We start from the raw sequence: 21,554 nt of genomic DNA, 5'->3' as shown, positions 1-21,554 counted from the left end.
CCACTGGCCCGGCCGAAACCCTCCCTTGGTGGCCCAGTGGACCGAAGTTTTAAGATCGCGCAGGCTCTCCCCTTTAAGTGAAGGAGAGAGCCGCGGTGACGCGTTGCCGTGATTACGTCATCGCGGTGGCCACTCCGCTTCGCCCCCTAACCTCCGCCCCTCGGGTGTTGCCACCGCTGCATAACCTCCCCCGTTAAGAGCGACTTCCGGATCTGAATAAAAAAAAACCCAACCAAAAGCCGAATGTCGCTCAAGAGGCAACCTCAACCACCGCAGCGGTAAAAACCATTGAAACCGGGTGCGTGCGCCCCGTTTTGGCCGGGGGGGGGGGGCAATTTCGGCCCCTAGTCTAGGGGGGAATCGAGGGATATGGGGATCGGGCGGGAAAGTGGAGTTGAGGTCGATGATCAGCCGTGATCTTATTGAATGGCGGAGCAGGCTCGAGGGGCCGTAGGGCCTATTCCTGCTCCTACGTGCTTATAAGTAAAGACTGGAGGAGGCTGAAGTGGAGCATAAATGCCGGCATGGACTGGTTGGGATGAATGTGCTGTTTCTGTGATATATGTTCGATGTCATTCTCTTGGCGCCTGCCTCTCTGCCCACTCTGAACTCTGCATATCTGACCTGGGAAATAAAGGGAGCTTCATAGATCTTAACAGCTTGTTTGAGTCTTTGAATCAAAGTTTATCTGAATAAAGGAAGAGCATCGAAGATAGTGCCAGACCACTATATACATGAATGGAGCAAGGTGCAGTATCTGTGTCGAAGACACTTTCTGCGGCCCTGAAGGTCAGTAAATCTTCACTGTGTAACACTTTGATTCAGTCACTGCTGGGTGGCTGACACGGTGAACTCATCACTCAGGCTTTTCTACCAGCATGAGCAAGGAGGAATACTTTTGGATTTGTCCGCTGAATGGTTTGAGAAAAGAATTTCAAACATTGCAACTCTGCAATAAAAGCAGGACATACTGGAATTCCACAGCTGGCCTGTCAGCGCCCGAGGGAAAAAATAAAGGCAGGTTCGTATTTCGGGTAGGATCCCTTCATCAGACCAAGGATCTCCCGAGATAAAACTTCTGCCTGTTCTGTCCTCTCTGTGAATGATCTGAATGACCTGCCATGTATTTTTAGTATTCTCTCTTAATAGGAAAATAAATGATGCTGAGCAGCTAATTTGACAGATTGGCGACCCTTTCAAAGAAAAGGTGCCTTGCCCCTCCTGACAGAAATGTGTCACTGCTTCATATTTCAACACTGGCAACAACTTGCATTTATTAAAGCATCTTTTTTTTTAAAGTCCCAGACGCAAAATCAAAAATGGACACGAGTACTTTTATATTACTGCTTTAAATTAAAGCAGGTTAGGGAGCTGTGGAACTGAAAATGTCCACTATGACAGTGGGGCAAATTCCAACGTTCTGAAGCTAGGCTTTGATCGAAAGGCGATGGGTTGCAGATGTAGCAAAAATGGTTCGGAGAATGTTTTCCTATCCATGGTTTAAAAATGTGCACCCTTCCCTCTCCTATGTAGATTGCAGGGGACAGTCGGTGAGGTGTTGGTCGGACATAACCTCTGCCAAAATTGGGCTGAACACTAGGGTAAATTTAACTTTTTAATTTGAACTAGTGACAGGAAACAGGCCAGCTAACAATCAGCCGCTCATTATACACCCCCCCCCCCCCCCACCTCAGCTTATTTTTCCTTTCCTTTAGATAATTGGGTAGTGTTTTGTGTTGGAGCAGGAATCCCACATAATGTTCAAACAAGCAAGTTGAATTTGATATCTCTGCTCACATTTATTTTTTAATTTTATTTATTCGTTCATGGGATGTGGGCATCGCTGGCAAGGCCAGCATTTATTGGCCATCCCTAGTTGCCCTTCAGGTGGTGGTGAGCCACCTTGTACAACTGAGTGGCTCGCTGGACCATCTCAGAGGGCAGTTAAGAGTCAACCACATTGCTGTGGGTCTGGAGTCACATATAGGCCAGACCGGGTAAGGGCAGCAGATTTCCTTCCCTAAAGGACACTAGTGAATCAGATGGGTTTTTAACAACAATCCAGTACGACATTGGTTAATTAGCTCAACTGTGCCTGGATCTGACTACACAGTATAAGATTTATAAGTGTTTTTGAATTGGTGTACCATGTGTGAGGATGTTCTCGAATACTCCTCGTTGCTAAGGCAAGTGATTTGCCAAATTGTGCCTCGTTTTATACCCGCCCAAACCCGTGATTTTATGTAGGAAGCCCCAAAGGAGGTGAAAATTTCTGAGTGTCAACAAACTGCTCGCTACGAACGAACTTGGCCCAACTCGGCCTCTCCTGAAAGCCAGGGCTTCAAGTTGATACTTTTGACCAGAGCGGTGACATTGTGAGCTGCTGGCAGAAGCTGAATGTGGGGCCTGTGGTGGTTTGGAAATCTCAACAAACCCTGAGCAGGCAGAGGGTTAGAGATGGACCGTCACATAATCGCAGCTTCCAGCTAAGATCTACAGGCTGCTCCGTCACAGTACTGCCTAACTATTATTTGCTCTAATTGAATATTAGGAAGACCGAAGCCATTGCTTTCGATCCCCGCCACAAACTCCGTTCCCTAGCCATTGACTCCACCCCTCTCCCCAACTTCTGTCTGAGGCTGAAGCAGAGTGTTTGCAACCTTGGTGTCATATTGACCCTGAAATTAGCTTTCGACCACATAACTGCAGCATAACTAAGACCGCCTATTTTCACCTCCGTAACATCGCCCCGTCTCCGCTCTTGCCTCAGCTCATCCGCTGCTGAAGCCCTCATCCATGCCTTTGGTACCTCTAAACTTGACTATTCCAACACACTCCTGGCTGGCCTCCCACATTCTACCCTACGTAAACTAGAGGTGATCCAAAACTCGGCTGCCCATGTCCTAACTCGCACTAAGTCCCACCTATCCATCACCCCCTGTGCTCGCTGACCTACATTGACTTCTGGTTAAGCAACGCCTCAATTTCAAAATTCTCATCCTTATTTTCAAATCCCTCCATGGCTTCGCCCCTCCCTATCTCTAATCTCCTCCAGCCCCACAACCCCCTGAGATGTCTGCGCTCCTCTAATTCTTCCCTCCTGAGCATCCCTGATTATAATCGCTCAACCATTAGTGGCCGTGCCTTCTGTTGCCTGAGCCCCAAACTCTGGAACTCCCTCCCTAAACCTCTCTACCTCTCTCGCCTCCTTCAAGATGCTCCTTAAAATCTACCTCTTTGACCAAGCTTTTGGTCACCTGCGCTAATTTAGAAACATAGAAACATAGAAAATAGGTGCAGGAGTAGGCCATTCGGCCCTTCTAGCCTGCACCGCCATTCAATGAGTTCATGGCTGAACATGCAACTTCAGTACCCCATTCCTATAGAATTTCTACTTATGTGGCTCGATGTCAAATTTTTATCGCATAATACTCTTGTGAAGCGCCTTGGGACATTTCACTATGTTAAAGGCGCTATATAAATACAAGTTTATGTTGTTGTTTGGTCCATCATGAATAAACAGGGGCATCGCTGCACTGAGACAGGAACAGTATATACATACAGCTGTTTGCTGTTCCCATCGGGTATGGGCTGTAGCTGCCTGGTCGCCATGACTTGGCTTTATAATTCTTCCTGCACTTTCCACAGTCTTGACCGGTCGTGTTGTGCTCGCACTCGCACATCAGATTTCCTTCCTTGAAATGGCAGCTGTTGGCGTGCATGTTGCACTTGCACCTGGAATGAGAAGGAGAGCGAGTGTGAGAGACCAAGGGAAGAAACGCAGTGGTAACTACCTCCCGACACCAGTGTTATTTGGGGATCGGGAGCACGGCCAGTGTGGAGCCTGATCAATTATTGGATTGGCCGCCTCAGTGCTGTGCGCTGAGCGCTGAGCGCCTGGGGGAATCCAGCACCGTGATCTGCAGCTCCAATTAAAACCACAGCATCTGCCACCATGATTCAGGGCTACCTGCCATTTCCCAGAGTTAAAATATCAGCTGTATCGATGGATTCATCAACAGCTAATTGATGCGCTGCTATTTTTAAAAAGTAAATAATTTAAATAGCAATTTGGATAGACTTCTCACCCCATGCCCCTTCTAGCCCCACACAATCAATCCTTCAGGCAAAGTAGGGGAGGTGGTTCCCCAGACAGTCCATGATCACTTCGGAAGTTCCTACAAACAAACAGGCCACAAAAAGTCAGATTCTTTTAAAATAACAGTCAATTTTTCCCACTTCACCGCCTCCCAAGTTAGAGACAATTCACCGTTCAACTTTTTAATTAGAAAGAAGGAAGGAAGAAAGAGATTACATTTGTCGAACACTTTCACATCCTCAGCACAGCCCAAAGCGATTCACAGCCAATGACGTACCTTTGGAAGGGTAATCGCTGTTGCAATTCATTTTAAGCGTGAACAAATTCAACCTCAGAATTGAAGCCAGAACCCTAACACCTGCCCACCCTATCGCGCACACCTCTTCACTTTTAGACTTAAAAGGTAGTGACCCATGTTTGTTCTAGTCATGTGTATCTCTGTGATGTGCTGTTTTGGGAGATACCAAGACTACCCTGCACTGGAGCCGCTAAATAAACCAGGTGGCGCCCTTGAATTACTTCACCCAGTGGCCACACAAGAACTGATCATACTGGCCAAACCTGGGGCTGGACATTTCTATCGCACCTTTCACAACTTCAGGACATCCCAAAGCTCTTTGCAGCCAATGGAAACGCTTCTGAAGTTCAGTCATTGCAGCCAAACACAGCAGCCAATTATCACACAGCAAGGTCCCACCAACAGCAATGAGATAAATGACCAAATAATCCGAGCTAGTGGTGTTGGTTGAGGGAATATATGTTTAGCACGGCAGGGGAACTCCCCTGTTTTCCAATGATGCCATGGCTAGGTTTCACCGTGGAAGAAATGAGCAACTATTTTCCGAGATTGATGTTGGAAGACAGCATTGCACAGAGAGTTCAGGCCAAATGTGGAGTGCAGGTGAAGAAGGGTTCGAAGATGGGGGATAATTGAACTGTGATATAGGCAAAACTCAGTCCCTATTTTAAAATAATACATTCCGTCCTTGTTTTTATATAATATTTGATTCGGTATTATCTATCTAACTATTATATTAAACACTTTCTGTCAACGTTCCATTATAAATTCCTATGTACATATTTATAATGGAAATTATGTAAACTTGTCTCAATGTGATTACACCTTCCTGTCTATGGTTTACTTAGATATTGGGCAGATACAGGCGCTCTCAGGATTGTAGGGGACATGAGTGGTTCAGGATCATGAACCAGAGTATTGAGTGTAAAACCCAAATATGTAACAGTGATGGAGTCAGTGGCAAGGGAGAGTTAATATGGGGGCCGAAAGCCATGGCTTCAGTGTTCCCCCTGTACAGTTGGACTCACCCATGACTCGATGTCAGATTGACACTGGCCGTGCAGGGGTGGTCTTGGGGTACAGGGATGTGATGGAAAGGGAGAGGTGGATGTCATCAACATGCATATGGAAACTGGCCTTGTACCTGCAGACGATGTCACCAAGGGGAAGCATGTAGATGAAGTAGAGGAAGAGGGTGGGGGGTGAGGGTAGATCTTTGGGGGATTCTGGAGGTGACTGTGTACTGGCATCAAGCGAACACCTTACTCATCAGGGGTATTTAGGAACATGTAACAGGAGGAGGCCATTCAGCCCCTCGAGCCTCTTCTGCCATTCAACGAGATCATGGCTGATCTGCGATCTAACTCCACATACCCGCCTTTGCCCCTTATCCCTCAGAATTTCTCAGCAAATCAGATGCAGGCCCCCCCCTCCCCCACCCCTGTAAATCCTGTGGACATCTTGTTCTCAAACTTACAAAAGGACATGGTTTGTGACCCCTGTGTCCTCTAGCAGTGAGGGTTCTAATTCTACAGTCATATATCTGCAGGAGTGTCCTATAAAACTACAGCAGGGCTTTACAATCAGTCCATCATTTTAATGCGCAGTAAGTTGTGGGAGGGGGGCATGGGCCCAGTTTCCCCGATATACATTCCCAGTAGGTGAGGCACACACTCCCAGAATTACCCCTCTGGAGCTATCCAGATTGACTGCAGGAGCTGCCGTTCTTCAGCACGTAAATTACCATTTTGAGGTTGAGCAGAGACTGTGTGCGCGAATAGTGTACACAACTCTTGCTGTTGCACACAAAGAATACCAATAGGCCGGCACAGTGGGGGAAGAGGTTGAGCTAAAATGCTATACGTGCATGTCAGTCAAATCTCAGAGAACTGAATTTGACAAGTCTGCTCAATGGCATTGCTGCATACGACACGCTTCAGGGACACCCTCAAAGCCTCCTTGAAAAAGTGCAACATCCCCACCGGCACCTGGGAATCCCTGGCACAAGACCGCCCAAAGTGGTGAAGAAGCATCCGGGAAGGCGCCGAACACCTCGAGTATCTTCGCCGGGGGGCACGCCAAAGCCAAGCGCAAACAGCGGAAGGAGTGCATCCCACCCACCCGTCCCTCCAACCTCCGTCTGCCCCACCTGTGACAGAGACTGTAGGTCACGCATTGGACTCCTCAGTCACCTGAGAACTCCGGTGTGAAAGCAAGTCATCCTCGACTCCGAGAGACTGCCCAAGAGGAGAAGGTTGCTCCACACACTTGTACATTTACCACCCTAGAATTTTACAGATTAGAAGGAGGCAGGTTGGCCCATCGTGTCTGGCCTGGCTCTCTGAAAGTCCCGCTTAGTCCCATTCCATGCCCTTTCACCATGCTCTTTGTCCTGAGGGGGGGGGGGGGGGGGGGGCGCTCCATGTCCTGATGGCCCTTTGTCTAAAATCACTTTCTCCTAACCTCTGCCCTCGTTCTGTTGTTGATGATCTTAAATGTATGCCCTCTGGCTGACAATTATCAGCAGAAATATGTTTTCCTTATTTACCTTATCAAAACTCTTCATCATTTTGAGCAGCACTATCAGACGTGAGCACAATGGTAAATATCAATAGATGGTATCAGGCTGGTAACTACCGTTTCTAGTTTCCTGGTGGCTTAGTTGGTAAATACTCTTATCGAGTGTGGTACTGAGCCAAATAGTTCAGGAAGGCCCCGAGTTTGAACTCCATTCGGTGTTAAGTTAGCTGAAGCCAACCTGGTTTGTAGCAAGGATGCTCCAGTGGATCTCCGCACCCCTGTACTGATCAGTAGACCCATGCTGGAGAATGTAGAGACTGTCTGAGAATGAGATCAGTCTTTGTCTCACAATTAAATAGCCTGTCAACATCTCCTGTCTCGGCTTGCTGGTGAAAAGTGACCAGTTGGTTGCGGTTCTGAAGGGCAGTCTGCACATATGGAACGAACCCGCCACGAGTCAGGGACCTTGGGCTGGGATCGGGGGTGGAAAAAAAAACGGAAAAATAAAAATAACATCTCTAATCTGGACAGCTTTTGATGCCAGCAGGTACTCACTAAGTTTTCGTAGTTGTAATGTGCACATCTGGCACAGTAATATTCCCAATTATGCAAAACTGCCTCACAGGCATCAAATTAGTTTACACATTGTGTAAACAGATTGTTCTTTTCAAGATCTTTTTATGGAAACATACCTCACAAGATATTTAAATTCTGCACCCGAGCCAGACGTCTTCCTATTTACCATTTTTGCCATCTGCACAATTAGAGTAACGCCATTTGGCATCTCCTGGGAGTGTTGGGTCTTTTGAGTCGAGATGCCATCTGCCGACTTCGTGATCAATCTCTGCAGCCGGTGGTGTGTTGCTGTGGTGACAGTTTGATATTTGATGAGATTGTGTCTGGAGACTGGTCACAGGCTTTGTTGCCCGATAGTGGAATCAGACTGAGTCGGTGGGTGTAATGTATGCACCAGTGAGTATGCTCACAGGTTTGTAGAGCTGTGGCATTGAGAGTGGCTTAGCCAATCACATGATGTTCACAAGACTCAATAAAACCCCAGCCAGTTGGGTCTAGGTCATCCACGATGAGGTATGCAGTTGTGAGCCCGGTGGATGAACTGGTAATGTGTAGTGTGCTTGTTCAACCTTTGATAATAAACCAACTAGTTCTTAATAGCAATGTACTGCTATGAATTCTTAAGCAAAGAACCCATGAAGCAAATACATTACAGTGGGGTTGGTGGAAGAGGGTGTCCAACCTGATAGCAGAGTGAATTCCACATGAACCCATTTGCCTCCATGAAGTCCACCTCTTGCGTCCCCCAACCTCATCAGCGAAGGAGAAACTTCTTTCAGGAGTGACAAGGATGAATCTTGCGTGTGAAGTTCAAACTTCACAAGTTGTAATTTGGTGTAGAGCGGGATCCCTCAGAACTTGGACATGTGTGGCTGACCTCATTCACAGCTCGTGAATGTGCAACGCACCATCGTTTGTGATCGTCTGCTCAATCTTATCCTCTGTTGCTGGTCTTCCAGCCTTTGGCAGGCCATACCTACGGACCAAGCAGTGAATGAGGTGGAATCCATCCCCAGCAATGATCTCTTTCATTGGAAACATGAGGCACGTGTTGACAAAGCCACACCAGATCCCTGGGCTTCTTGCCACCTTCTTGAACCACTGGAAGAGGCAGGCAGAGCCTTGGATTCGTATCTTAACATAAAGGCAGCACCTCAGTACTGCGCTGGATTGTCAGCCAAGATTATGTACTTCAATCCTGCAGCGTGGATCAAGCCCACAACATTCTGACTCCGAGGCAAGATTGCAACCAATTGAGCTGACACCCAGTGTAGTTGTGAGTTGTGCCTGCAGTTTATACTGCCGTGTAGTTCATTATCTGGACACTTAGCTTCTGTCTCTGGTCGGTCCTGTTAAAGCAGATCCAAATTGGCATGTGCAATTCACCTCGAGCTTAGATGCCAGTCAAACGTTAGATGCTATCTGATTCCAAATGCCAAAACCAACTGGATACAAGCAATGGGATATGTTGAAGCATGTTAAAATGGTTTGGGAGATTACTTCGCAAAAAGTGACTCTGTCCAATGGCCGCTTTTGTGGAAAGGTCTTTCATTGAAACAGCATTAGTGGAAAATTAATTTGAAACAGAGCTTCTATCACTTGTCTTTACTCAAAGGGTGATAAGTGTTTGGGCTCGGCTGCAAGGTAATGGAATGGAATCACATTAGAGACAATGAAAATGCAGCTGATGATGTGAGGCTGGTGAGTTACGGGAAGAATTGAGCCTAAGTGGCCTGAAAGGCCTTTATTTGTCCTTGATTTTTTTCTAATGCTCTTATTTAAAGCAAATCTTGGCAGCTGACAGTCCATAGATACTCCATTAGGAAGATCCTATGTGCTGTCAATCTGGCACATTCGCACATTTGCTCCTTTTATACCTAGTCTATTAATGCACTCTGAGTTTTTGGTTACATGAATATGGGTTATTAATTGATTATAGGGGCATGCAACAGGACAACGGGTGTGAGCTCTCCAATTTACAGGGATGCAGTACATCAGAGGAAACAATTTAGCTCATGTTATTTTCTATTTAATCCGGAAGTTAGTGCCATTCAGGGAGACCGAGTCCACATATTGATCAGACATCGCTCAAGGCTGCTGTGTCCCACACAGTGTTGTGTCTAAGACTATATTTCTGGAAAAGCCATTCACAAAACTCCATCATGTTGGTTTTAATTTCATACTGGAATAGACACACGTCTGGTGCAGCAGATTTTTTAAAAATTCATTCAGGGGATGTGGGCGTCGCTGGCAAGGCCAGCATTTATTGCCCGTCCCTTATTGCTCTTCTGAAAGTGGTGGTGAGCCGCCACCTTGAACCGCTGTAGTCCGTGTGGTGAAACCACCAGCGGCTGGTCGGGGCCATAAAAGGAGCGGAGGTGCGGCGGCCTGGGAGCAGTGGAGGCCACTTCAGGGAACAGCGCGAGCTGGTGCAGGAGGGCGATGACTTGGAGAAGGGCGACTGCATTGGACAGCACCAAAATCCAGGTCGGTGATTGGAGCGTGGGCAGGTACAGCAGGAGCGGCGAGGTCGGAGCGAAGGAGCGGCGAGAGATTGTAGAACAATGTGATCGGGGCCCGGGAGAGGCGCGAGTTCAGGGCCCAGAAGAGGCGAGGGCCCGGGGCAGCACGGGCCCAGCCCACACTGCGATATGTGTGTGCGCACTGGGTCCGTGCAGCAGAGCTGGTCTCCAGTCGTCCTGTTTAATCTTTGCCACTGGACCAAGTCCTAGCTCTGTCAAGCCCGTGTGGTGGCTGGTGTGCAACGGCCACCCCACGTTTAAAAAATCCACCCACAGGCATCTTCCACCCTTCAAGATGCAGTTCGGGATCTGGAATGTCAGGTCCTTCATTGAAACACCTGTGAACTCATAGAAACATAGAAAATAGGTGCAGGAGTAGGCCATTCGTCCCCTCTAGCCCGCACCGCCATTCAACAAGATCATGGCTGATCACCCACCCCAGCACCTCCCCCCCACTCCCCCCCCGACCCCCCCAGCCGCAAGGACCACATCCAACTCCCTCCTGAACACATCCAATGAACTGGCATCAACAACTCTCCGCGGCAGGGAACCCCACAGGCCAACAACTCCCCGAGTGAAGAAGTCTCTGCCAGTCCCAGCCCCAAACAGCCCCCCCATCCCAAGAACGTGCCCCTCCTCCCCCCCCCCCCCCACCCCCCGGCTCCAGACCCACCCAACACCGGGAACACTCCCCCCACACCCAACCCGCCCCGTCCCATCAGAATCCTTCCCAAATGCCGAACCCCCCCGGATGTCGAGCACCCAGCCCCGGCCACCCGGAGCCACGCCCCCGCGACGCCAACCGCACCACATCCACCAATCGCCATCTGCGCAGTCAACCCGTCCACCCCACTCTGAACACTCCCCGCACCGAGACACAGAGCCCCCAGACCTGCCCCTCCAACACACTTCGCCCCCACAGACCTCCGCTGCAATGTGGCCCCTCCTGTCCCCCGCCCTGGGTTTCTCCACCCCCCCCCCCCACCTCCGCCACTCTCCCCTCCATCTCCCGCCCCCATCTCCCCTCATCTTCCCTCTGCCTCCCCGCACAGGCTCCCATCTTGGGGGGGGGGCAACCTTCTGGGGCAGGGAATTTTAGCCCCCAGCGTGGAAGTTCTGCTCCCGCCGCAGAATTGGCCTTACCCCCCCTCAATGGAAGCGGAGTGCAATTTCCCACACTCCACTTCCTTTGGGGGCACGACTGGATGCTCCTGTGACAGTGGGAACTGGTGCTCTCCACTCTCTGTCCTGTGACAGTGGGAACTGGTGCTCTCCACTCTCCCGTCCTGTGACAGTGGGAACGGGTGCTCTCCACTCTCTGTCCTGTGACAGTGGGAACTGGTGCTCTCCACTCTCTGTCCTGTGACAGTTGGAACTCATCTCTTTTTGGTGTGGAAGCAAGTCATCCTCGATATGAGGGATCGCCTAAAAAGAGAAGGTACTCTCTCAGTGCTGTTGGGAGAGAGTTCCAGGATATTGACCCAGAGACAATGAAGGAATGGCCGATATATTTCCAAGTCAGGACGGTGTGTGATTTGGAGGGGAACGTGGTGTTCCCCTTTGCCTGCTGCCCTTGTACTTCTAGGTGGTCAAGGTCGCGGGTTTGGGAGGTGCTGTCGAAGAAGCCTTGGCGAGTTGCTGCAGTGCATCTTGTAGATGGTACACACTGCAGCCACGGTGCGCTGGTGGTGGAGGGAGTGAATGTTTAAGGTGGTGGATGGGGTGCCAATCAAGCGGGCTGCTTTGTCCTGGATGGTGTTGAGCATCTTGAGTGTAGCTGGAGCTGTGCTCTGTTGTGTAAGCAATAACTGTTAGACTGAGTACTGTTTAACTCCAAGAGGTATAACCTTGGCTCTGCTTTATTAAGGCCCAAAGTGACTACTATACAAAATGGCTGGCCTTTTATACCTGTGTGTGCAGCCCAATGGCCTCCAACAGTGATGCCATCTAGTGGCTATTGATCCCAAAAGTACATATATGACACACTCATCCAGGCAAATGGAGAATATTCCATCACACTCCTGACTTGTGTCTTGTAGGTGGTGGAAAGCCTTTGGGGAATCAGGAGGTGAGACACTCACCACAGAATACCCAGCCTCTGACTGCTCTTGTAGCCACACTATTTATGTGGCTGGTCCAGTTAAGTTTCTGGTCAATGGTGACCCCAGGATGTTGATGGTGGGGGTTTCGGCAATGGTAATGCTGTTGACTATCAAGGGGAGGTGACTAGACTCTCTCTTGTTGGAGATGGACATTGACCCTGAGCAGAACTGATAACCTCCATTTGAGGCAACACAGTCCTGCTCGGGGTCAAAGAGTTTGAAGCAGAGAATCGAGGGGTATAACTGCATCAAACTAGGGATCACACACCATCAGTGGCATTAACTTTATTAAACCAGTAATTACACAAAATCAATTTAAAATTGCATGAAATTAATGCACTACACACACCAGGGCTGGTTTCTGAGTGAAAGGTTGTGGCCTCATGCACCTCTGCTGTGTACAAATGCTATTCATATTTACGTTTCTCTGTCTCTTGCTTTTCCCTCTGAAAACACTTGGCTTTACGTAAAAAGAGAAAGAACGAACTCACATTTATACAGCGCTTTTCACGATCTCAGGACTTCCCGAAGCATTTCCTGGCCAATGAAATACTTTTGAAGTGTAGTCACTGTTGTAATGTAGGAAAACAGAGCAGCCAATTTGCGCACAGCAAGCTCCCATATCCAGCAATGAGATAACCTGCTTTAGAGATGTTGGTTGAGGGATAAGTGGCCAGGCTAGCAGGAGAACTCCTTTGCTCTTGTTCGGAATACCGACGTATGATCTTTAATGTCCACCTGACAGAGCCTCACTTTAACATTTTACCCAAAAGACACCTCCGGCAGTGCAGCACTCCCTCAGTATTGCACTGAAGTGTCAGTCTAGATTATGTGCTCAAGTTCCTGGTGTTGGGGCCTGAACCCACGACCTTTTGAGTCAGTGAGCCAATAATGGTGAAACTTCTCAAGGCATTCGCACAATGATTACATTGAAGTGCAGTGACCATTGCTATGAAGACAAACACAGCGATCATTCTGTGCTGGCAACATCGCACAGACAGCAATAGTATGAATAATGAGATTCTTGATACAAACAGTGAGTTCCTATATAGTCAAACTGTGACTCAGTGACGCTGACCTGAAATAAACTGCCGAGTGATACCAATCATCCCTCTTCTGCACAACTCAGAACATTGCTAAAACCAACACGTGCATTTAAAAAGAAAAATGATGCAGTGGAACATGTATCTCAGAGAATGAGGTCATGAGTTTGTGTCTGTGAAACTATTCTCACTGGCGGAAGGGTCGAGAACCAGAGGACACCAATTTAAGGACCAATGGCGACATGAGGGAAAACTTGTTGACGCAGCGAGTGGCTAGGATCTGGAATGCACGGCCTGAAAGGGTGGTGGAGGCAGAGTCAATCACAGCTTTCAAAAGGGAGTTGGATAAGCGGCTGAAGGGGGAAAAAAATTGCAGGTGTACGGGGAAAGGGCGGGGGAGTGGGACTGGCTGAGGTGCTCTTGTAGAGAGCCGGCATGGGCTCGACGGGCCGAATGGCCTCCTTCTGTGCTGTAACCATTCTGTGATTCCCTACATTTTGACAGCAGGTTCTCGGTTGAATCAACAGGGAGGCACTGAGAGAAGCCAGTCACTTCCAGCAGCAGCAGGGGGAGGTCAGCGGATAGAGCCACACCTGTGGGATAGCTGGAAAACTGGGAGCAGGTTGTCTGCTCATCCTCTTTTCTGGGCAATGGTGCACAACCTGGGAGGGCCAGAGGGGAACCTAAAGAGGAGCATTTATTTTTGTCCGGGGTTAAATTATTTAAAAAAAAACCAGATAACAGTTGCTAGCCATGGAATTCACACCTAACTCGCACCAAGTGCCGCTCACCCATCACCCCCTGTGCTCGCTGACCTACACTGGCTCCTGGTTAAGCAACGCCTCAATTTCAAAATTCTCATCCTTGTTTTCAAATCCCTCCATGGCCTCGCCCCTCCCTATCTCTGTAATCCCCTCCAGCCCCACAACAACTCGAGATGTCTGCGTTCCTCTAATTCTGCCCTTTTGAGCATCCCTGATTATAATCGCTCAACCTTTGGTGGCCGTGCCTTCTGTTGCTTAGGCCCCAAGCTCTGGAACTCCCTCCCTAAACCTCTCCACCTCTCTACCTCTCTTTCCTCCTTTAAGACGCTCCTCAAAACCTGCCGTTTTGGTCACCTGCCCTAATTTCTCCTTATGTGGCTCGGTGTCAAATTTTTTGTCTCATGATACACCTGTGAAGCGCCTTGGGATGTGTCACTACATTAAAGGTGCTATATAAATACAAGTTGTTGTTGTTGAAATGCAGGAAATAAAGCACTTAGGATTTAGCTAATACAACTCATTCACTTCATAGTGCTGGCAAGTTATCTGGTTCACTGCACTTGATGCTCTGTTTTCAGTAACCAGTTGTTTTCGAGCAGTGAGCATTATGTATATATCCATCAGATCATATTGTCCTTCCCTGCTGGAGTTGCATGTTGAATGTGGACGCCATTGTGATTCTGAAATTGTCTGTGTGTAATCCAACCTTGAAAGGAATCTCCTTAACTAGGAGTCTAGGCGGTGCTGCAGACTCTCTGCTTGTTCCTACAGCTGGGATGTGGACCAAGGCCATTGTTGTTGCCCCTATTTGTGCACTGATAATTATTTAGAGGTGTTTGCTCTCTTTCCTAACCCTTGGTCTCTCCATGTCCCTTGTGGATTTTGTTTTTCTAATGTCGCTGCTTCAATGTGGACTTGATCTGTTTAAAGTGATGCAATTCTTCATAATCGAATCAAATCCCATTGGCACAAGAGTATTCAGAAATGGCCCAATTCAGGAAAACGCAAACTTTCCAACCGGACTGGGCCATTGGGTGTGACAAGGGCAGTGCCATCTAATGTGGCTGCGGAAACTGTGTTAACTCGAATGGTGCAAGGCCAAGGATTGCAGCACCATACCCCTCTCCCAGTCCAAACAAAAGCCCAAGGGTCCTGATATTACAAGAGGATTTGAGTGTAAGAGTAAAGATGTCTTACTGCATTTATATCTTCTTCTTAGGCGATTCCTCGGATCGAGGGCGACATGTTTCCACGCCAAAAAAGGGATGAGTTCAATGAGTTCACAGGTCTTTCAATGAAGGACCTTATATTCCAACCCGAACTGCATACTGAAGGGTGGAAGATGCCTGTGCGTGGATTTTTTGCACACCAGCCACCACACGGGTTTGACCGAGCTTGGTCTTGGTCCAGCGGCAAGGTTTAACCAAGACGACCGGAGACCAGCTCTGCTGCATGGACCTAGTGCGCACACATATCGCAGTGTGGGCTGGCCTGTGCTGCCCATTTATATATGGCTCTGGTGAGACCACACCTGGAATATTGTGTACCGTTTTGGTGTCCTTATCTAAGGATGGATAGACTTGCCAAAGAGGGAGTGCAACAAAGGTTCACCAGACTGATTCCTGGGATGCGGGATTGTCCTATGAGGAGAGATTGAGCAGACTAGGTCTATATTCGCTAGAGTTTAGAAGAATGAGAGGTGATCTGATTGAAACATATAAAATTCTTACAAGGCTTGACAGGATAGATGCAGGGTGAATGTTTCCCTTAGCTGGGCAGCCTGGGACCAGGGGTCACAGTCTCTAAATAAGGGTCGGCCATTTAGGAATGTGATGAGGAGAAATTTCTTCACTCAGAGGGTGGTGAATCTTTGGAATTCTCTACCCCAGAAGTGGTAGATTTCACAGTTCCAGTAATTGAGAATAAGAGGGCTGTGGAGACTCAGTCTAGTATATTCAAGACAGAGACCAATAGATTTTTGGATATTAAGGGAATCAAGGGATTATGGGGATCGGGCAGGAAAGTGGAGTTGAGGTAGAATATCAGCCATGATCTCATTGAATGGTGGTGCAGGCTCGAGGGGCCGTATGGCCTACTCTTGCTCCTAATTCTTATGTTCTGGTATCCCATTGCTCCCAACAGCCAGAACTTTGCAATGACCAATTGCAAAGAAGGAAAAAAAAGTGCTTTCTCCTCTAAGAGCTTAGTGTGTAAATGCATCACCTGATGTACTGAGCCAGGAAGTCCAGGGTTGGAGTTCTGACCATCGTCGAATGACCTGATCTCGGGTAGGGTGCCAATAGGGACACTAGAATCGGCCTTCATGCCTAAAGCTAGGGGGGAGAGGTAATTGTGGAACATAACCATGGCTGAAGACTGGTTGGAGAGACAGGATTGCAGTTGGCTGTGATGTCACTAGTTGTTCAGACTCTCTCACGAAGAATACCGCCGGGCTGCCAGGATCTGCAGTCATGCCCCAGGAAAAAGAGGAGAGAAAGTTGGGGGAGAAATGTTTTCAGAAAAGGTCTGCCAATAGTCAGAACTCTTCTGAAGGAGCCGGCCACTACATTTTAAATGTAAATAGAGAGTCGAAGTCAAAAAACTGATTAGCTTTAGATGGGTTTTCCTGAGCCTGGTTAATTATTCTGGTATTGAAACGGACTCTTGATATTCCCAATTACTGGAACTGTGTAAGCTACCACTTCTAATTATAGGGGACATCTTTCTGTCGGTCCACGTTTTGAAGTTGGGTTCAGGAGATCAATTTTGCTGGGAATTGCTTTATGGTCTCAGCTTTTGAGGCCCATCAATCTGCAGCAAAAATATTAGCTGAGTGTCTGGACCCTATAACACACACACTCTTCAGAATGCTAAGCAAATCAATGGGGATGCATTATTTAGCAATGAATATTGGATCTTAAAACTGCATTTCTGAGTAACAAGAAGAGAAATGGGTTCTGCGGAGCGGGGCGATTCAAGGCACTGTCTGTACTCAAGTTAAAATGATCTTTAATTATTCTCTGGAAATGAACATTACTTGCACCGTGCAGGCAAGTGAGAAATTAAACTCCGGTCCACTGGAGTGAATTCTGGTGGAATGGTTACCAGCTGTCCCCAGAGCAAAATGAAATCTCCAGTCTAGACGTGGCTCCTGACGGAGCTGCCTCCGAGAGGTGGGAGCGATTCAGTGAACTGGGATCAGTGTGCGTTCCATCCCACTTTGCCCAGTTACCAATTGGAATTGTAAACCGTGGCTTCTGCCTGCAAGAGGGAGAGGGGGGAATCAGAAGGACCCAACGACCACGGAGCATTAGCGAAGGCCGAGGCGAATACTGCGGGCCTGGGGCACCTACTGAGCAGCAGAAGCATGAATGAACGGTAACTGACAAGTGGAGAAAAAAAAACATAGATTCATAGAAATTTACAGCACGGAAGGAGGCCATTTCGGCCCATCGTGTCCGCGCCGGCCAACAAAGAGCTATCCAGCCTAATCCCACTTTCCAGCTCTAGGTTCGTAGCCTTGTAGGTGTATGAAGCAAAGTTTAAGGAGAAGCATACATCTGAACTTACTTCCAAATGGGCAGCTCCATTCATAGGATATATGGCACAGAAACAGGCCATTCGGCCCAACCAGGCCATGCCAGCGTTTATGCTCCACTCCAGCCTCCTCCCGTCTTTCCTCGTCTTACTCTATCAGCATAACCGCCTATTCCCTTCTCCCTCATACACTTGTCTAGCCTCCCCTGAAATGCAGCGATACTATTCGCGTTAACCTGTGGTAGCGAGTTCCACATTCTCACCGCTCTCTGGGTAAAGAAGTTTCTTCTTAATTCCCTATTTGTTTTCTTGACTGGGGCCATGGGCAATTGGACTGTAGCAATGAATCATTGAATGGTTACAGAAGGAGGCCATTCAGCCAGCCGAGTCCATGCCAGCTCTCTGCAACAGCATTTTAGCTAGTCCCACTCCCCCGCCAGTTCCTCGTAACCCTGTTTTTCCTTCAGGTACTTAAATGTTTTACGCCTGTGACACTAAAGGAAATCGTATGGGACCGGATCCAAGTCTGCTTGGCTGAAAGTTTCTCCACTGCCATTGCCAACTTCAAGCGTTCCAAGCAGCACAGCGATGGTTAACTGCTGGCACGGCAAAGCAACAGGGAGCTTGCTTGCATGCTGGTACACCCGCTCACCGCCCGACGCTAATGCAATGGGTAACAAAACAACGGATTTGAGGTCATTCGCACCTGGAAACCCAGATCTATACACCAGCCACAATCCAAACACCGCCCTTATTCAGACTGGCAACTGGGACACAGCCAAACAATATGATGGAATCACTTCGAGGGACCAGTGAAGGAGCATTCGCATCTAATGCCAACCTAGATGCTTTATTCTAAACTGCATCCACCAGCTCAATTTGGATGTTCACTTACTTCGGACCTCCGACGTCGCATAGGGTGGAGAAAATCAATAATGTCATTCGGTTGTGAGAAAGACCTTTTATAATTCATGAACACAATTGAAATATGCAACATTATTAGCTGCAGTTGTAAAATATTGAGCGACTTGGTGGGTAAATACTCCACCCCAGAGTGGCACGAAACTGTGCGGACCAAGAGGTGCCCAACTTCGATTCCCGGTTAGTGTTGTGTTAACAGGGACACTGCACTTGGCCGCAGTCTCACTGAGCCAGAGAAGGGGTAAAGAATTGGGCCAAGGTTACCACTCCGACCTTGATGGAAAGTGCGTATGTTTGGCTGTTCAGTGAGGACATGATTAGGTAAAGCTGGGTGCTCCCCCACCCCTCAAAGTTAAATAGCCTGCCGACTCACTGGCAGCATTCACCCGTGACCAACGGCTAAAGGGACAAGATACAGGAGGGTGCCCCTGCCCCCACTGGAACTGTACCCCAGCATGAGTCAGCACCTTCAGGAAAGGAGAGAAAGGCCTTTGTCAGCCAACCAGCATCCTGGAGTTGTGTTGAAGAAAAGCAGGAAGCTCTCTCAATGGCTCAGCGGGCTTCCCCAGTGGGTAATGGAGCCATGTGGACCAGGGAGGTTCTGCATTTCATAGAGTCATAAATGTTTGCGGCACAGAAAGAACCATTCGGCCCATCACCACTCTCTGGGTGAAAAGATTCCTCCTCAACTCCCCGCTAATCCTTCTACCAATTAATTTAAATCTATGCACCCTGATTATTGACCTCACTACTAAGGGAAATAGGTCCTTCCTAGCCACTCTATCTAGGCCCCTCATAATTTTATACACCTCAATTAAATCTCCCGTCAGCCTCCTCCGTTCCAAAGAAAACAACCCCAGCCTTTCCAGTCTTTCCTCATACAGGAGACGTTAAAACGAGATCCCATCTGCTCTCTCAGGTGGACATAAAACATCCCATGACACTATTTTGAAGAGTAGGAGAGTTATCCCCGGTGTCCTGGCCAATATTCATCCCTCAATCAACATAACAAAAACAGATTATCTGGTCATTATCACTTTGCTGTTTGTGGGAGCTTGCTGTGCGCAAATTGGCTGCTGCATTTCCTACATTACAACAGTGATTACACTTCAAAAGTACTTCATTGGCTGTAAAGCGCTTTGGGGCGCCTGGTGGTCGTGAAAGGTGCTACATAAATGCAAGTCTTTCTTTCATAGCTAAAATTATCCAGTACTGGCAACATCCTCGTAAATCTCCTCTGCACCCTCTCTAGTGCAATCACATCTTTCCTGTAATGTGTTGACCAGATCTGCACGCAATACTCTAGCTGTGGCCTAACTATTGTTTTATACAGTTCTAGCATAACCTCCCTGCTATTATATTCTATGCCTCAGCTAGTAAAGGAAATTATCCCACATGCCTCCTTAACCACGTTATCTACCTGTCCTGCTACCTTCACAAGAACACAAGAAATAGGAGCAGGAGTAGGCCATTTAATTCCCCGAGCCTGCTCCGCCATTCAATAAGATCATGGCTGATCTGATCGTAGACTCAGTTCCACTTCCCTGCCCATTCCTCATAACCCTTTATTCCCTTATCACTCAAAAATCTGTCTATCTCTGCCTTAAATATATTCAATGACCCAGCCTACACAGCTCTCTAGGGCAGAGAAATCCACAGATATGAAAGAAATTCCTCCTCATCTCAGTTTTAAATGGGCGACCCCTTATTCTGAGACTATGCCCCCTAGTTTTAGTTTCCCCTATGAGTGGAAATATCCTCTCTGCATCCACCTTGTCGAGCCCCCTCATTATCTTGTATGTTTCGATGAGATCACCTCTCATTCTTCTGAACTCCAATGTGTATTGGCCCAACCTACTCAACCTATCTTCATAAGTCAACCCCCTCATCTCCAAAACCTAATGAACCTTCTCTGAACAGCCTCCGACGCAAGTATATCTTTCTTTAAATACGGAGACCAAAACTGTACACAGTACTCCAGGTGTGGTCTCACCAATACCCTGTACAGTTGTAGCAGAACTTCTCTGCATTTATACTCTATCCCCCTTGCAATAAAGGCCCATGTTCCATTTGCCTTCCTGATCACTTGCTGTACCTGCCTACTAACTTTTTGTGTTTCATGCACGAGGACCCCCAGGTCCCTCTGTACTGCAGCACTTTGCAATTTTTCTCCATTTTAAATTATAATTTGCTTTTCTATTTTTTTCTGCCAATGGGATCCTCAGACTGTGTCGAGTTAGCTTATCCCAGCTAGTACAGCAGTAGGAGCACTGGAGTGGTCCCCAGCCCCCTCAGCCCCCTGGTCAGGGTTCTCACCCTTACACAATGATCGGTGGGACTGTATGGACACTAAATGAGGACAGGGTTGGGCTCAATGATGATTCAGCGGGAACGTCCTTGGAGCTGCTTCCATGCTGCCGCCGTAGGTTCACCGCAAGAGCGGTGGGAACCCTGTTTTACGCATGTAAACAGGATTTCTGTCACTCTTCCGGTGAAGTTATGTTGACGGAGGGGGAGCAGCTCTGGGGGCATGCCTGCCCATAGTCTGGGCTCGGATATGAATAATGGCGCATGGACAAGATACCAGAGGGCAACTGGTGCCCGGGGAGTGGCACCCCGGCAAGGAGTCAATACTTTCAGGAGGAAAAAAAATTGGCAAGAAAAAAAAGCGGTGGGGAAAAGAAAGGTAAGCAAAGCATTGATCCTACAGGGTGATAGACCTGTCTTTACTCACATAGCATTTACAGCACAGAAACCAAACCCTAGTTTTGGATTCCCCCACAAGTGGAAACATCTTCTCGAAGCCTAGCCTGTCAAACCCCTTCATAATTTTGCAGACCTCCATTAGGTCATCCCTCAGCCTTCTCTTTTCCAGATTCTTCATGTTTGACAATGAACAGTGGATCTTGGTAGACCGTTCAACCATAAGAGGGCATCCAGCTAACGTCTGCCCCTTGTCCTCGTCCATCACCCACACAAATGCACTGTCCCGGATTGTGCGGGAGCAGGGCCCCCGACAAATTTATATTCCCCCCCCCCCCCACGCCTCCCACAGGCCCCCAGCCCTGGGTCACTGAAACTAATTACTAATTATCGCATCCTGGCTGGCTCGTAGTCTTTCTGCAATATTGTATTGCTGTATAAGCTGCAATCCAATTTATTGATAGAGTGC

At 48.1% G+C, this 21,554-nt stretch overlaps 1 protein-coding gene across 1 annotated transcript in view; it reads right to left on the bottom strand.

Moving 5' to 3' along the window:
• Nucleotides 1–21,554, bottom strand: part of ntng2a (netrin g2a) — a 115,762-nt gene that overhangs the window by 34,361 nt on the left and 59,847 nt on the right. Inside the window, exon 4 of the mRNA XM_070863849.1 lies at nt 3,563–3,735. Coding sequence (XP_070719950.1) covers nt 3,563–3,735 — 173 coding nt within the window. The remainder of the gene's footprint in view (nt 1–3,562; nt 3,736–21,554) is intronic.

Source organism: Pristiophorus japonicus, chromosome 20, assembly GCF_044704955.1.
Source record: "Pristiophorus japonicus isolate sPriJap1 chromosome 20, sPriJap1.hap1, whole genome shotgun sequence".
Classification (NCBI taxonomy): Eukaryota; Metazoa; Chordata; class Chondrichthyes; family Pristiophoridae; genus Pristiophorus; species Pristiophorus japonicus.
This window is presented reverse-complemented; position numbering and strand designations above follow the sequence as displayed.